The 17,840-nt window shown below is 46.6% G+C and overlaps 1 protein-coding gene across 10 annotated transcripts in view; it reads right to left on the reverse strand.

Moving 5' to 3' along the window:
* LOC143155171 (phosphatase and actin regulator 2) overlaps positions 1 to 17,840 on the reverse strand; it is a 361,509-nt gene that overhangs the window by 248,998 nt on the left and 94,671 nt on the right. For all 10 annotated transcript variants that reach the window (XM_076327604.1, XM_076327600.1, XM_076327597.1 and 7 more), the window contains 2 exons: positions 2,186 to 2,350; positions 1,617 to 1,715 (listed from right to left, as the gene is read on the reverse strand). In XM_076327604.1, coding sequence (XP_076183719.1) covers positions 1,617 to 1,715; positions 2,186 to 2,350 — 264 coding nt within the window. The remainder of the gene's footprint in view (positions 1 to 1,616; positions 1,716 to 2,185; positions 2,351 to 17,840) is intronic.

Genomic DNA, 17,840 nt, shown 5'->3' on the forward strand with positions numbered 1-17,840 from the left:
ATTGTGCTCGCGTCTGGACGATAACGACCACGAAACCTAATTACATTCTTCCACGCGTCACGGTGCCTCTTGGCCCTCGTGGCCCTTCGCGCCTCGTTGCGATCCGTAGGACCGTGAGCCCTTATTTCCTGATCAGCCGAAGGCTGGACAATTTCCACGCGTGCGAAAATAGAAACGCCGCCCCTTCCGTGGAGATACACGAATCTGGAGTTACGTGTGCACGGGAGGGGACGGAAATGATTGATAAAAAGCTACCAGTGAGTGGAAATTGCTACTCGATGTATCTCGAGCCGTTCAGATTCGTCGATATACGCGCACGAGACGATTCAAAGTCGTCGGTACAGCTTGTTTTATCTCGACACGAGCGACCGATGATATTGGACCAATATTCAACGAATATTATTCGGTAGGAAGGATCGGTGGGAAAATTATTCGTACCGCGAAATGTTCACCGGACGATTTTTTTAAGGGAACGTTTTTGGTATCTTCGATCCCTCGTTAGATGTTCCACTGTATCGAGATAAAATCTTGTATATTTATACGCGTGGTTTATAGGGGTAACTTGCAAGGTATGGCGAGAAGGGTGATAACCCTTGCGAGATAAAGTAGACAGCACGAGCAATAGTAACGGCTATAGTGATTTATATAGAGAAAAATGGGGAAGAACTTTGAGGAAAAGGAACACAGATATAAGTGAAAGTAGATAAAACGTGAACTTTGAGACAATTTAAGAATCGTGAACACTTGCATACACCGATTTGCATATCAAGAACGGGAAAGAAGTTAGAAAAAGGGAGTACACAAATATAAGTGGAAATAGTTAAGAAATAAACTGTACAAATTGAAAGAAGTTTTCGTTAAAGAAGATGTTTCTTACGAGTGGTAGAGTTACTCCGAGGAATACCTGTTCCAATAGAAAAACACTGTCTTCTAGTATCAGATTACACTGTAAGTTAAATTCAGCGACGTCGAAACAGGAATGATATATTTTTACAATTTTCACTCGATCGAACGATCAAGTCTACCCAAACACGTTCGAACGGTTTCGAATTTTTAACCAAGATCCCTGCACCATGATCCACGAATCGAAACTTACACGGTCTATCGTACACGCGACTCTTCGGATCCCCAGATGGTTCTTCCATTCAGAATCCAACGTTCTGTGCGAACAGTGTACAAAGACGTCGATCGACCGTCTCTTTCGAACCTATACTCCCAGTTAATACAAAGAAGGAACTTCTCGCAAAGAGAGAAGCGAATGGAAACCTTGTTCCAGCTTACCAAACCGTGAAAGCTAAATTGGAAGCGCGGAACTCGAACGTATCGAACGATTTGTCGGATCGAGTTTTAACACCGGTCGTCGTGCGTACAACGACGACGGAAAGCACGTCGAACGTTTCTAAATTCGTAAAAGGTAATTAACGTCACCTGTTCGAAAATATACTCGCGCGCAGAGACCGAAAATGCCCGGAACACGTCGTACGTAATCGTGAAATGAAACGAGAAATGGGCAGAAATAGCTCGTTGAATGGTGCAACGCCAACCCAGATTCCTATCGATAGGGTGAAACGAGGATCACACGGATGATAACGTATCGCTGAAGGGTTCAGACTCACCGTTCTCCGGAAACGACGTGGACCTTATCACGGGCAACAGGATTCCTTTCTGTACCAACTCGTCTCTGCTGGCTCGTACCGAGATTTTCCTCTCGAGCGCTGCGATCGCAACAAACAACCCTCGATTACTATCGCCGGTTATCGATAGATAAATCCACCGTTCAATTTATTCGATTCAATTTTTTAATTTCGACCCGGCTCGAAACGCGATCTCGAAACCACGGGTCGAATTCGATGGAGAGATTTTCCAAATTTCAGAGCAATATTAAAAGCTTTAGGTTCACATTTTGAATAGTGCGTTCTATTTAAGATCGAAACGATGTTAGATATTTTTTATTTATTAGTGTGTGTGTTTTTGGTGTAAATTCTGATCGTATTCGGAAGTCGACGAATATTGGTCTCGACACGTTTGAATTTGAACGCTCTTAACATCTCGATTAAAAATTCTAAATATGCTCATTTCTCGAATAAAAATTCTAAATACTCGAGTGTCACGTACTTTCGACGATCGAATAAAATTGAACTGGAAATATCGAAAGTGATGTTTCAAAGAGTAAATGTATACTCACACAAGGAGGCGGCCTCGAACTTGTCCGATTTCTTTTTCCGTTTCCATTTCCAAGGTTTGAAGAGTCTACCAAGGGCCGAGAATTTGCTTTTCCTTTCGAGGGGTGGTGTCCTCGCCCCCGAGCCCAAACTGTTCGTACGTAGAGCCGCCCCATTTTGCTTTTTCGCTGTAAAACAGAGAGAAAAGTAACGAATTACTTTCCACGAATGATATCTCAATCCGAAATCCAGCCACTTATCGTCAGACGGCGAAACAACCACCCTTGAAGAGCGATCGTTGGTAAAATAAGCGACTGCGAGTACTACATCGACGCACGCACCTCGAGTTATCGACTTGGGATACGTTTTCACTATTTTCACGGTTTTCCAGGTGAAAATAGTTCCTACGTTACCGACGAGGGATGAAGCTACCCTTGGAAATCTCGTTTACCACCCCAGCGAATCGATCTCCCGATTCGTTTCACCGTGACTAATTGTCGCAAAAATATGATTCTCGTTCGCATTAATTACACCTCGAGAACAAGTTTCTTGCGTGCGTACGTTATCGACGGAATATCGAATTTAGTTGAAAAATTAATCAAATCGAATCAACGGTGTGGTTTCGAATTTTGAATCAAATTCGCGCGAACGTGGCAAAAAAATGGATAAAAAACGCTCAAAAATTTCGCGTTAACGTTCGACTGCGCGAAATAAAGAAATTTATGGCTTTCGACGATGTTAAAAAATATTCTGAATGGAAATACACGATAAATGTTCTCGTATGGAAAAATTGAAATTAACGTTGCACAATTGTCGAACGACCGTGGCGATTTTCCAAGGGTTGCGAGAAATCAGTCAACGCTCCGGGGGACAATTTTTTCGTTGTCATTTATGTGTAAAGAAACCTCGACTGGCTATTTTTATTCCCCGCCCCATCGGTGAGAGTATCGCGGAAATACGTAACAAGGAAAAGCGCATAAAATATGACGGTAATGCCGTGAAAGATGACTTCCATTTCCTCGAAAGCAGAACTTATTTTCCGAGGTCATTGTACCTCTCCGAGGAGAGATATTCGTTCACAGATTGTTCGGCGAATATTTGCAGAAAATGGTACGAAACGTGGTCCGCGAGCTTTCATGGTTCCGTTCCTCTTAACTCGTTGTTAGACGGCCATGTCGATGTCACCATAAAATCAATACCCCCGACACCGCGGCCCCATAGAGATATTTAATGGACCTCGTCTTGCGTAAAAAGAGGAAAAAGGTAAAAAGTAGCGGGGGGAAGAAAAAGAACGTGGAAACACCTCGGAAACTCGAGACGTAATTCAATGAATTTTCAATCATCGAACGCGATCCGCGATCGTTAAAGATTTCGAAAGTCGGGAGACCGATTAAGGTAAACTACTCCATCAACGAGATATTATCGACGATTAACCAGTATTTACGGTTGATCGTGATTTCGGATCGCCGTAATGTTCAATTAAACACGGTACTCGTTGGTATTAACGAACTTGTATTTACAATAACGAATCCATTCGTAAATAACCTGTTCCGTCGAGACGGTAATTACTTCGCATAACGACACCTATTACCGTCGATAAAGTATGCACAACCTAAACGAGAAATTTAATCCAGGGCGTACGGAGAAAACTTGATATCGCTCGTTAAGAAATTATTTTATTCGTACTCGCGGCCGATTCTCCATTTTTCTTTCTTTAAAGAATATCGAAACTTGAGATCCTTTAACCAACACAGTAGCCGAGAGACGTTGATAAGGTGAACCGATAAGTATATTATTATTTATGTCGTCGCGTTTAAAAACAGAAGTTCATCGGGCCGTGAACTGTCCCACACTATTTACCGAGAAGGAATATAAATAGAGAAACAGTGTCGACAAAACAGTCGAGGAACATTCAAATCCATCCCTTGTTCTTTCTCACGTCCCACGCTATAAAATATCAGTACACAAATAATCTAAATACATTCTCGGTGAATAACGACCACGTTCTCGCGCGACGGTAATTCCGAAAGTGCTCCGGGTAAGAAATTTTTCCAAAAAAACATTAGATTCGTCTCCCCTATTCTCCGTCGTATCGATCCAACGTGAGATAAAACGTTAATTTGAATCTGTTCTCGACAAACGACTAGGTTCTTACACGGTGATAATTCCGAGAGTGCTGCGATAAAAAATTGCACATTCTTCGTTGCATCGATCCGCGTTACAAAATGCACGAGTATCGCGACGAAAACCGTTTAACCCCTACTGGACGAGCTCGTAAACACCCCTACGAAAAACGGATTTCACTCACGATTGAATAACCCTGGAACGAAAGAAGAAGGTCTTCCACTCTCGTTTCAAGATTATATCCTGTCTACGGCAGATGGATTTTGATAAACATCTTCTGCACCCCCGAGGCAAGAAACGCATCAGGATCGGTTGCAACGGTCGTTCGTCTCTCGAGGGCGAGGAAGACTCGCGGACAGGGGTAGGCGCGAAGGGAATAAAGGGCAACAGAGGGAGCGTTGTCAAACGGCAATTTCGGGGAACTCCCTGCGGGGGAATAATGGATGATAACGTGCGGTAGGGCAGTTTCGTCGGGGTACAACGATTATCGGCCTTAAGTATCCCTGGGGGGACACTTTTCGAGGATCTTCGTAGCTAAACTCTTGGCACGTTCCACGCCTATGGATTCACCGCGATAGCTGCAGTCCAATTGCAGTGGATTCTCGGAGATCTGCTTCGGGGTTAATTAAACGCGACGATTGAAGATGATCGATTTTGGCGCGTTGTTACGTCACGTACCACGTTGACGGACGTTGATCAACACCTAAGCGTGTCTCGGATCGTTCTCTAGAGACGAGGACGGTTTATTACTTTCGTCGCGAAACGAACATCTCTCGTCGATCTTTACGTGTCTCGATCGAGAAATATTTCGGCTCCCGAGGGGAAGTGTTTAATCACGATACGAAATCGGATTACGAGTCGCGTCGAACATTTATCATCGATGGAATCACCGAACGTAGCGTGAAAAGTTACCGATTTCGAATAGCAATGTCCGATACAATTTGATTTGTTGCTCCTCTTGGTTGCTTTCGTCGACACACTTCGCTTCGTTGATCTCGTCGACGTGTGAGTTTCGATCGTGGGACAGTTTCCATTTTCCAGATAAAAAGGAGTCGACTTCACGTCGATTGCACGGCCGGGAAATATCTTCGATCGTGGTACACCGGTGGAGTATTTCTACAAATATTATTAACCATTCGGACTCGAGAGGAGACGCTCGGTCAACGTCCAATTCGGTGTACTTTTCCCAATCCGTGGAAACTTTTGGAATTAAAATTGAAATCTAAATACTACACTCTTGGAAGATGTGAGCACACGTGTCGTAAAGCATTGAAATAAAACTGTAGGGATTTTATCCAAGCTCCAGTTTCTGGTAAAAGAAGCTTCGAATATAAAAAGGTTAATTCATTGGGAGAATAAATTTGGGCATTTTTCGGTCCATTTTCCACTGTTCCCAAATACTCTGCAATAGATACAAAGAATATCTTCTCAAAGAATATCAAAACAGCTCCTGAATCGTGACACACCCCTCGACACAATTACCAATTGTACAGTTAACACCGATTTTCCTATTATTCACAGGCATCTTTCTAAACGAGGATTCCTCGACTTACGAACGAGTCGGACAAACCTACGAAGAGACCAATGATCGCCACTGATAACGACACAGAGTTAATCGCGATGAATCGTCGTGTATTCTAGCGGTTCCATCGCCACGCAACACGCCTGGTAATAGCGCAAGTTCGATTTCTGATAGAGCCGCGAGTTTTCTCGGGATGCGAGCGTACTCAATGCCATCAGAAATGGCTTAGCGGGCGAGCACTTGGCACGAGACTCGAGGGGGAGGCATTCCTTGGCAAGCGTAGCGACCGATCGTGGGTCAAAATTACTCGAAGAACGCTCGATCGATCGAGTATGCGATATCCGTTTGAAACCGCTCGACATTGGTCGAACCGCGCGGATGTTCGAAGTTCAAGAGAGAGAGCCCATTGCGCGAGTCTTTCCACCAACGAATGCCAATCGTGCCCGACGATCGGAAACCGAGTCTCGGTTGTCCAGTTCGTTATCGCTGATTCGTGATTTTTCCAGGGATTCTACGACCACTGAAAACGAATCCGGGTTGAATAATGATCGTTGTCGGTGTTATCGAGAAACACGAGAGATTGCCGTTTTGCCAGGAGTCACTCGTCCTGGAACGATCCGAGTTAAGTTTCCGAGGACTTCCACCGTTGCTGAAACTTCGAGATCTCGTCTTGGCCTTTTCCCTGTTGGCTACGACTTTCCGACCAATTACGAGCCTTTGGGCGAGTTTATGGCGCTCGAGGGAGCCTCGTGTAGTTTTTGCGTAGATTCGAGCGCGTTTGAGGCTTACGGTTAGAATTATACCGATCGCGAATCGTAGGTGTCTCTGCCTCTCGGTATTCGTTAACAGGGAGGGGTTCGATTCGGAGTAACTGCGGGACTCTCGTCACTTTCGAAGCATCGAGAATGTACACGAGACACCCAACGGTGCAAGGAAGTTTACTCTTGGATGGTTTTCGTTGCCGGAACGCGATACAATTTCACTGGAGGATCCGTAAACACTGCGACGTGTTCCGTACCGTGGTATTCCAGGCTCTGACTCCTCCTACGACTTCATTGATCCGAAGATCGTACGCTATAAACGTATGCACCCCTCTGGTATCCACCATTGGCTCGACTCGCAATTAGAACAAATAGATCTCTCGTCGTATTCAAATCGTATGGACACGGTTAATAATTCCCCTGCGTACAATCCGTGGAAGCCGAAGGAAACGTTCGCGCTGCTATTCTCCGTCTTGATATCCACCCTCGCCATTAATAATTCGATCGTAGAACCCAACAAGTACGATTCGATTCACGATCGGTTCGATGAATCTCCGTTGCGTCTCTGTCCCGCGCAATCTTATCTCCGCGACCGTTCGTAATCGATCGTTAACCACCATTGAACGGAACCACCGGGTAACCGGTCGTTGCACGCTCTTTCTTCGGAAACTCTCCTTTCGCGTTCCAGCCATTATTCGTATCGATTAGTCGGGAGCGTGTATCAAAGGTGAATCGATCTTTACGAAACGACCGATCAACCGCGAGTATAACTCCATAACGGTAAAATAACTGGTCTCGTGTTTCATTCAATGGTGGCAGTGAACGCGTTAACGATCGATTACGAGTGTACTTGGCAGTCGACGCGTTAAATTCATTAGAGTAAAAAACCAAGAGGGAAGCGGTAGAGAGAAAGAGAGAAATTCGTTTTACGAGCCAACGAACGGTACCGACCAGGCTCGATTTGTCTCCCGTTTTTTACGCATCTTGGAGCGATAATAGGGCGGGTCGCGTTAAGATGCATCGCGATCTAGAACAATGAGAACTGCACTCCATCGTCGCGTTAATATTGCCATTGTCCATGGACGATAGACGATGCACATCGGTGCAACGGGTCTCAACGGGCTTTGACGCGCGTGAATAGGCCTCCCAGGTACCGGAAGCTCTTTGTCGTGTCAATTATTCCGCTTCGGCGTCGAGCGCCCGATATACCGCTTTCCTTCCCTTTTCTCGACGAGTCTTGACAACGGTACCGAGTACCGTAAATCATCGATGATCAACGACGAGGCTACGGGAATCTGCGCAACGCGAATCGTCCAGTGCTTCGAAATTTACGCGACACCGATGTTTTTCTCGTTTCTCGTCGCTCGTACGCGCGGAAGAACGTTCTTGAACGTTCGTTTGGTCGTCTCTCGACGCCCTTTATCGAGAGTGGGTATCGATTCTACCGAAATCGCTCGAACGTTTCTCGAATCGGCTCGTACGTACGAAAGACATACCAGGACGCTAACTGGTAACTTTTCTGCTCCTAACGCGTATAAACAATGCAAGATCGCGAACACGTGTGCCCGAGTTCTCCCGAGAGGTCGAGAACGAAGCGCGATTATATCTTACGGGAACACTTAGGATAAAATCGGGGTCACAGGACGAGACCCGGTTACAATATTCAAGCTTCATTTTCGCGAAGCTTAATCTTCGACGCTCCGATTAAAAGTAACACGGTGACTTTCGAACCTACCGCGTCCAAAGGTGGATTCGCAATTCCGTTGAGAGCGTCGAGCGCGATTTTTCAACGTCGCGAATTGTCAAAGTATCCACTTCGACTCGGAACAACTTGGACCGTCGCTTTTGAAACATCTCGGACCAGTTCGGAGGATTCTAGAGTCGCTCTCTAACAGATGCAAGAGAGTTTATACTGTCGGGTCATTTTTACCACTGCAGAGTAATACAATTCCACCTAGAGGACGTACACGAACACCGAGTGCGATATTCCACACAGTGGCACTCACGGGTACCAAAACTTACTACAATCCCGTTTGTCCAAAGATCGCGAACCCTTGGACTTCCTAATCTCCGATATCCACCGGTATGAAGTTCGACTCGAAACGACCTGCTCACAGTTACCAAAATAGTTCGACTTTCATTTCTCATCGTATTCGAATCATTCGGAACGACCACGGAACACTTCGATTTTCAGCAGTTGCGGAAAACTTGGCTCTGTCGTGTGATTTTTGTCGTGGAAGTCGAACTCCTCGAGGTTCGCGACGAGGGCCATCGAGGACCGGTTCCACGAACGAAACGTTTTCGCGTTATCAGCCGCTATCGAAGACACCGACAAAGACGTTTCGTGAAAACGACTCGAGCAACGTTATCGACCGCTAGCAGCAGTCGGAGAGTCCTCGGGCGCGTTGTCGAATCACACGGCAATTTAATCGTCGCGTGTCACATTGCTGCGCGGTCGATCGATCGATAACGAACTACGGTACTTGTTACGCAGCAAGGTGTGTAACCGCACGGCGAAGCGGTTCGTAATTCCCAGTCAGAGTGGTTAATATGCAAATGGGCCACGCGCGCGCCCGTCGACGCATATACTTGCGGTCCTTTAATCCGGGTCGGTGGTGGGTCGCGTTGAAGGGATTCGAACGAAATCCGCCTTCATAAACGCCGTCCACGACCGAGGATTTCATTCGACGTGTAAACAAACCGAATCCGTATTAACGCGCGATTCTACGGACAAATTTCGGGGTCTCGAGTGGCACACGGCTGGGGGAGCCGGAAACGCCCATTCACGGGGACACGGCGCTTCCGAGAGGGTTCTTTCGACGAACAGGACGCTTTTTATCGATGACAGCTAGGCAAGAGCACATCGTGTCCCCGTGCTCTACGATTTGAATTTCGATAAGACGCGTAATAATCAACAGCAGGGTCACAATTCTCGCTGTCCTCGCGAATGCTACATTTTCTTTTCGAGGATGTCGTGTAAGGGTTCTTTTCTGATATTTTTAAGGAGATAAACTCGTGGCGAATTATGCATACAGTGGTGCATCACTGTTGCATCACTGGTGCATCACTGGTGCATCCACGTTCAGGACGAATTACATTTCTTTACAGACAGTGGCAAATATCGTTCCACCATAGATTGGCGCAATAACAGATGACGATAAATGAATAAATAAACGAAAGAAACTAATAAAAAAAAAATTCCAACCCGGACCGGTACGTGCATCGGTTCGAACAATGAGGAACGGTACGACGAGCGACGTTAGGTTACCCGCCGATTACAGAACCGTTCGGCACGGTTCAAGATCCCTGGAACAATAACGAGCGTTCATTGTTACAGCGGGAATGCCTGTTGCGTCAAAGAGACGCCAATGACCAGAATAGCCCTTATGGCTCGTAGAACGGTGACATATTGCCGTGGTTCGAGCTACGTTCAAAGTCCATACGGCAACCGGCAATATCGAAACCGCAGCCTGGTTAAGCGGTACGTCACCGCCCTACGCGTATCGCCCTAACAACGATAATTAATCCCTCCCGCGAGCCACCAGCGACAAAGTTTCGAGGGTCGCGCGGTTCCCGCTTTGAAAAATGTCGCGGCGCGCGCTCGTTACCGAGCGGTAAACGACGAAAATTGAAAGTCACAGCCACGCCCGGCTCGAGTAACAACCAGGAGGGGATTCTTGGCCGATTGCACCAGAGTTTCGTTTTGGCTCGGAGAGACGTTGTTAATTGAAACGGTTAAATTGTTACGTGGGGTGACTCCGTTCCCCGTTTCGTCTCTCCGCGAACCTCGAGCGCGCGGACGATTCCTTTCGGCCGTGTTCGCGCGATTTTTCATCTCCTCGTGGACGCGCGTTCGCTTTCCACGCTCGCGACAACCGTGAACGCGCGCGATCGTCGCCGAAATCGCGAACGCGTTCCGTGTGCAATTTCGTTCGCGATTTCTGCGACCGCGATCGACACTTTAAACGTATTCGACGGTCGCGATTCGTGGAACGTTCGCGTTACGGAACGTCCAGGTTCGAGGAAATCTACGTTACGGAACATCTGGGTTATGGAACATCTGTGTTATGGAACATCTGTGTTACGGACACCTGGGTTATGGAACATCTATGTTACGGAACACTTACGTTATGGAATATTTCTGTTACGGAGTACTCGGGTTATGGAACATTCGTGTTACAGAAACGAGAATCATCGTGTATTCGTGGAAGAAGAATTATCGTCCATCGAAGCTTTCCAATGTACGGGTCGCGAGCTAATTTCCAACTAGTCGAGTTGAACGTTAAAATACGGGAGTACTTTAAACGCGCATCGGGAGAGAGTTGCATTCTGTCGCACTCGTACATCGACCGAGAGTATTCGATGAAAAAATTTAACGATGAAACGATACTTTTACGACAACCCCTCCTTCCCTTTAAAACACGACCGATAGAAGTTTTGGAAACACTGTTCTCTGCGTTCCAGTGGAACAAGAATTATTCTATATCGTCCGAAACGAAAGGACAGAGAACAATGTCTCCTCGAATTCATCGGTCGAGTTCGACGAACGAAACGCAATATTTATTTCCCCCGTTTCGACTTTTATTCGAGTTCCTCCTCGTAACGGCTATTATTTTTAAACACCACAGTCGCACGGTCGTGCGTCAATATCGGTTCGTATCGTTGTTCGTCGAAAACAAAACAATTCGTCTCCGCGAAAACGATTAAACGAGGAACATTATTTCTCCGTTCCCCCCATCGAATTATTATGCGATTGCATCGCCGCTAATTTGTTCCGCTACCCGTATTTGTGATTTCTCGTCCGGGAAATTTATAACCGAAGGAATCAATTTCCGTGCGATCGATATCGAAAACATTTTCCAATTAAAGGAATCAAGTGTTCCAGTGTTTGAGTTCCGGGAAAATTGAATGGAAACAATTAAACGTCAGCGTGTATACCGTATATCGAACGACCCGAACCTGTAACTTCGTACACTCTCCGTACAAACACGATCGGAAGCGTGCAACTTCGTTAACCCGGGCGCACGCGGCCCCCTCGTATTTTTCAAATTCGATTATCTGGAAAACGAAGCCTCGCGCAACAATATTTCACCTACCGCCCCCCATCCCCCCTTGAATTATCGATTTATCGTCTCGAGAAGGAACGACCGTGTTCCGAGTCGTATTTCGAAATACTCGGTCCACCGTCGTTGCGCGTATTTCCTTCGTTACTCGATGTGTATCGATCGATGCACACTTGCAAACGTATTAAAGACCACGCGTGATTCCCCTCTCGCGTTGTTCGTTTATCACCCGAGCAACGATGCAGAAATCGACCGACATCCAATCGCGAATCCGCGAGGTTCCATCGGCAACCCTATCCTCTCCGAATCGATCGACGAAGAGGGGGCCAAGTTTCGTACGAGTCGAATCGACGAGTCGGACGTCCGGTCGGAACCCCTCGGGATAATCGGTTGGAATTCGACCCTCTGTTTCGGTAGGAAGACGTCTAACGAAATAACGACTTCCAGACGTTTTTCGGGTACGAGAAGCGCGGGCGTGGGCACGGGCGCGGACGTCCTTCAAAAACGAGCGAAAAAGTGGAAAGATAAAGCGAGGGTGCAGCGGTTAGGGCACGTTGCCCCGGCCACGACTCTGGCCCTCGCGTAGGGCTCGCGAGAGCAAGGGACGTCGGGGCGTTACCATGGTGACGCCACAGTGTTTTCCGTTCCCCAATTACCTGGCCGCTGGTTGTCAACTTGAACCCCTAAACACATTCCCGCGGCGACGAGCCGAGGTGGCGAGGCACAGGTGCGCGTACCCGCTTCCGAGCGTACCGCGAGACACACTCCCGTCTCAAGTGCAGCACCGGGACGACTCTCGGTAACAAAAGCATCGCGAGTAATCGTTTACCCTGGTCGTTCTCGATCCACGCGAACCACGTCGCTTCGAAGCACCGCCGCCATCGAGTGAAATCGTAACCCGAACGCGATCCCGTACTTCGAACGGAACACGGACACGTTTAATCGTCGTTCGTTTCTGGAGAGTTTCCACGAAAGTATCGCGGGACCGAAACTCCAATGACGAAACCACCGATAAAATCCTTACCGAATCCATCAACGTTTTTATTCAACCGATCGGTACACCATACGCAGGAAAATTACGTTTCGCGGGAAACTCGTGTTTTTCGACCCGGGACGAATTATCATTGTTATCGACCAGCTGGTAAATTTGTATCGCGATGGTTAATTATCGTTAAGCAGCCGGTAAATCGTCACGCTGGTTAATTATGAAAAGGACGGGCGCGCCCGCGCGCAGCCGACAACGCAGCGAAATAAGCAATTTATGGAAACGTAACGTTCCGGCCGTTACGGGAACGCTGCAGTTGAATAATTAAAGAGTAATACTTTGTATTAAATTTTCTTTGTACTCTTTGGTTGGACGCGTTCGCGAAGTTGCCGCGGGAGGAAAGCTACTTTCCACCGGGAAGATCAACGCCACGGAAATTCAATTTAAGTAAAGGGGAAAGAAAGATCGGCGTTGGCTGGAAGTTTAAGTGGTATAGGGTCGGACGTTTTTGGTCAGACTTCGCGAGGCCCGCGACTGAGCAAATATAATACTACTCGACGCTGTCCCTATTCCCCTTAATCCTATCGTCTTTCTCTCGAGGGAAAGATCACGTTTTGCGGTCACGAAAAATCCATTTCTCGCATTTATTTACTGTTTGTATTCTCGAGAACACCATTGGAAAATTATAGCCCGAAATTCGACAAAATTGACGCACCGTACGAGAAAGATTATACCTTGCGACAGCATTACGATTTCTTTTTAGATGTACTCGGATGTGTTGTTTAAAAATTCTACAAAATTTACAGATCATCCGTAACAGTCGACAAGTACGTTCGTCGAATTATAGTACCATCGACCGAGTAGTTTTCTCTCGGTAAATTCCTAAAGACACCCCTCGATTTACGTCCCGAGCAACCGATGTTTCTTCGACTGTATTTTTCCAACGCGTCTATACGGTGGATTTATTCAACGAATTTTCAAACAATGGACCGAGTAGTTTTCACATTGTAGATTCTGGGAAATAATCGCCGTTTGTTCTCCTCGGAATATCATCGAGGGAACGAACGTCCGCGGAACGAGCTCGCTCGCCGATTCAATTTTTATCAATCGAATCGCGAGGCTTCGCGGAATCGCCGTCACGGCCCGGGGAATGGACGGATCGATCTCGTATAATTTCCTCTGACGGCTGGAAACAAATACGCGGACGGTAAACAGAACTGACAGGCTGACGGGCAGACCTCGCAACTGGAATGCGCCCGGGAAGCAGACAGTATTTCGCGGCACAAAGCACGAGAAACCATAAAGCCACCCCTTGGTTTACCCGTCCACCTTTCGCCCTCTCCGATGCAGGGGATCGAATCTCCATTATTCGCCTTTCCAGCGGGGCTAAATGCTCGTTAATCCCTAATTGCATCCCCCTACACGCGGATGTCCTTACAGGAGCGACTCCTCTCTCTTTTTTCTTTCTTTTTCTTTTTTCGTTTCGTCGAAGAGACTCGTGATTTCCACGGTTCCCCGTTTCGTTGCGGAAAAAATATATTCACCGGTGAAAAAGCAAACGATCGTCGCCGGATTTGTCCCTATTTGCCAGGCACAGGTGTTGCCCCGTTCTTTGTTTCGCGAGCAACACCGGATATTTTTAATTTCGTTTGCTCTCAAAGAGATCGGATGTCGCGAATATTTCAATGCTTCGAATCCGAAGCTTTTTCACCGGTCGGGGACCGGTGAATTTTTCGAAATCGTCCGCACGATTTCGAGCGTATTTGATTTCGATATTTTGTACAATTTTCGATCGCAGGATACGTTGCTGCGCCGATGAAAAAAAAGAAAAAAGAAAAAGGATTTTCGTCCCTGGAACGTTACAGATCAACGAGAAACTTTCGATGATCGCGTTATCGGGTAGATCGGTAATTTCGATTGGTCGATCGGAACCAGCGATACGAACGAATCGAAAGAGTTTAAAATCACGAAACAGCCGTTCACGGATACGCCAAGGGCGAGGTTGCAATTAAAGCCGGCCTTCTGTCGGCGAGAAACGGATAAATCCGGCGATTAATTTACGATTCGTCGACGAGAGACGGAAATAGACGTTCGCCGCAGGAAGAACGAGTTTTTTCAATTACGAACCGGAGCTGCTCCACGGGCCGAACGATCCCGGGATCGAAATTCGATCGCGATGAGAATCGTGTCTCGAGAACGTGGACGAAAGAACCGCAACGGTACACGTCGCGTTCGTAATCGGTCTAATAAAGACAACGACCGTGAACGCGACGTTAATAATGCATCGTTCTTCCCTGTGTACGTCTCTTTCGTTTCGAAACTTCTCTATTAAATCTGTCTCCGTTACGCGTTACGAAAGTTTAGGAGTGAAATTGATCCCCTTCGACCAGTCCGATATCGCTGGGAACGTTGACTGGTTCGTTCGTTAATTATTGCGAGCAATTTGTAAACGAATTAATCCGTACAGGATTGGACTTCTGGAAACACGGAACAGTGGTACAACCGTGCATCGATAACCCTCTCTTGCTCCCCCTATTATTACGGAATACGATCCGATGAAATTGCGCTAGAGTCGCGCATTATCGCTACGTTAACGAACACGATTGCGAATAACTCTCCGCTGAATTACGATGTCGGTGGACGCGTTAGCTGGATACTAATTTTAGTCGTTTGATTTAAACGCGCCGGTTTCACGGCACGAGTGCGTACGCCGTGTCCCGACTAAGACGACGAAACGCGTTTCGATCGTGATTTCGCGAAGATTCGTGGACGAGCTCGATCGCCCTCGGCTCCAACGCGAGAGATTGTCTCGATGAAACGCGAGGCGACGCCCGCGAAACTTAATGAAACGCCACGCTCGAGTGGCTTTCAAAGAGCCTGTGAAAAAGTCTCGAAGCTGAAACACGTTTCGTTCGCGGACGTCGGCGTCGTTGGTGGCGACGATGACGCCGACGAGGCAATAAGAGAACGAGTCAGTGACGCTCAACTCGACGTACCCGGTGAACCCACCGAACCGTGAAACGGTCTCTCGCGCGGTAAGAAACTCGGGGTTGGTGTAAATGAGAATTTTCCACGGGAGCGTAAAGCTACGGGTAGGGAATTTTTTCAAGAAAATTTCTATCTCGCGCACGGATAATCGAGGCGTTTAATCGCGATTAATTTCTTACGTTGGAATTGAAAACGGTGAATCGAAATTGCGGAGAAGGAAAAGAACCGGAAAGAAAAAAATAATGTTTAGGAAGAATATTTACCATTTGAGAATCCTTTTATCCCAAATTACGTGCCGCGAGAAAATTAAAACCGATCCTCGTATACGGTACGGAGTTCGACGAAATTCAGCAACGATAACCAATCGAAGGACAGAACGTGCAAATACACCGAGGGTGCTTTTCAAACCGATCAATTGGAAATTGATATTGGCTCGTCTTCACCCTCCCTACTTCTCCCGGAACAGTTCGACACTCTTCAATATCGCCCGCTTTTATCGGTGGCGTGTGTTTGGTCTCGATAAATATGCAAATAATTGCGTCTGACCGAACTCTGGACGCTTTCCGAGTCATCGATTTCAGTGGCTCTCACAAGGAACATCCGCGCCAAGTGTCCATACTCCCCACCCCACCCCCATTGCCGCCAATTTTTATGAAACTTTCCGGGGGGTTGTAGAGCGGCCAAAAATAAAGGACGCGTACAGTTTCCTAGCGGCGGTAACTGAATTTCGGGGGATGAAATCACCCTACAGAGTTGCGCCGATATCGTCTGGCAAACTATTGCGCACACAAGGAAATTTTCCAAACGACTTCGTAGCTTTCCACGTTGGTTAAAGTTGGACAATTGTGTCCTCGTAATATTCTTCCTCTGTAATTAAAACTGTTACAATTCTTGTACTTTCTCGGCTCTCTTTACTCTAAGATTAAAAATACAAGTTTTGTACATTTGGAATATTTTTCAGCCAATGATTTCCATTGTACGTCGAACGAAAGAATGCTTTAAGATTAAATTTACAAAATTTCGTGGAATTCCAATTGCAGAAGGACCTCTAAGTCTCCAATAATTAAAACTAATAGAGTAGATTCTCCTAGATTTTCTTAATTCTTTCATTGTGCTCTAAAATTGAGCAAGTTTCGTATACTTGGAATACATTTTACCCAAAGACTTGCACTGTAAATCGAACGGAAGAATGTTTCAAGATTAAATCTGCAAAGTTTCGTAAAATTCGCGATGGAGGGGGGGACCTCCTCTAAGTATCCTCCTACAAATAAAACTATTACGATAAATTCTCCTAGATTTTCTTAATTCTTTCATTGTGCTCTAAAATTGAGCAAGTTTCGTATACTTGGAATACGTTTTACCCGAAGACTTGCACTGTAAATCGAACGAAAGAATGTTCGAAGATTAAATCTGCAAAGTTTCGTAAAATTCGGGACGGAGAGGGTGGGGAGGGGGAGCCTGTTCCGAGTCTCCTCCTCGCGGATGTTCCTCGTCAGTGCGGAGGCAGAAGACGCGCGTTATTTTCGAACCACTTGTGCCGAACAAGCCGGCATTATGAATGTACGCGCGAGCATGAGTCAGAGACGGCCGTTAGGCATAGTTGTCGACCCGGTACAAGGAGAACCGAGTCCGATTCGAACGAACGGTTCCCCGTGTTTCTTTCTTCGCCCCTCGCGATCCTGTTTCGCCGCTTTTTGTTTCTAGACCACTTGGTCGGCCAAGTTTGCCGTGCAGGTGTAAACGTAACTCGTCTCCGCGGATGACCCTGACGATCTCGCCGGTCAACGGATCCAGACCCGTCGCGTGGGTCGCAATAACGTCAATCGTGTTATCATTACGCAATTACGCGCGAGTGCGCAGCCAATTTCAAAGTGCAATTGCATTTCTTTCGAGAACGGAACCCACGCGTATTCGATTCACGGTTGGCTGTGAAAAGAGTAGCGAACGTTTCAACGAAAATGTTATTTTAAAACATACGGTAGAGCGAAATAATGGCCCGACTAGCGGTGATTTTTCTTTTTTTTAATTAATTTAACATTCCGGTAGAAGAAATCTATTCAATTAATGGTTAGCGCGATACACAAAGGCCGTGATCAATTAAAAATCACCGCTAGTTGAGCCGTTAACTTTGCATTACGATTTATATTTTGTACGGTAATGAGAGAAAATTATTCTTCCAATTCGTTACGGACGAAGCTCGATAATCCCTTTCCGAAGAGGATCCTTGCCAGGATC

This window comes from Ptiloglossa arizonensis, chromosome 2, assembly GCF_051014685.1.
Source record: "Ptiloglossa arizonensis isolate GNS036 chromosome 2, iyPtiAriz1_principal, whole genome shotgun sequence".
Taxonomy (NCBI): Eukaryota; Metazoa; Arthropoda; class Insecta; order Hymenoptera; family Colletidae; genus Ptiloglossa; species Ptiloglossa arizonensis.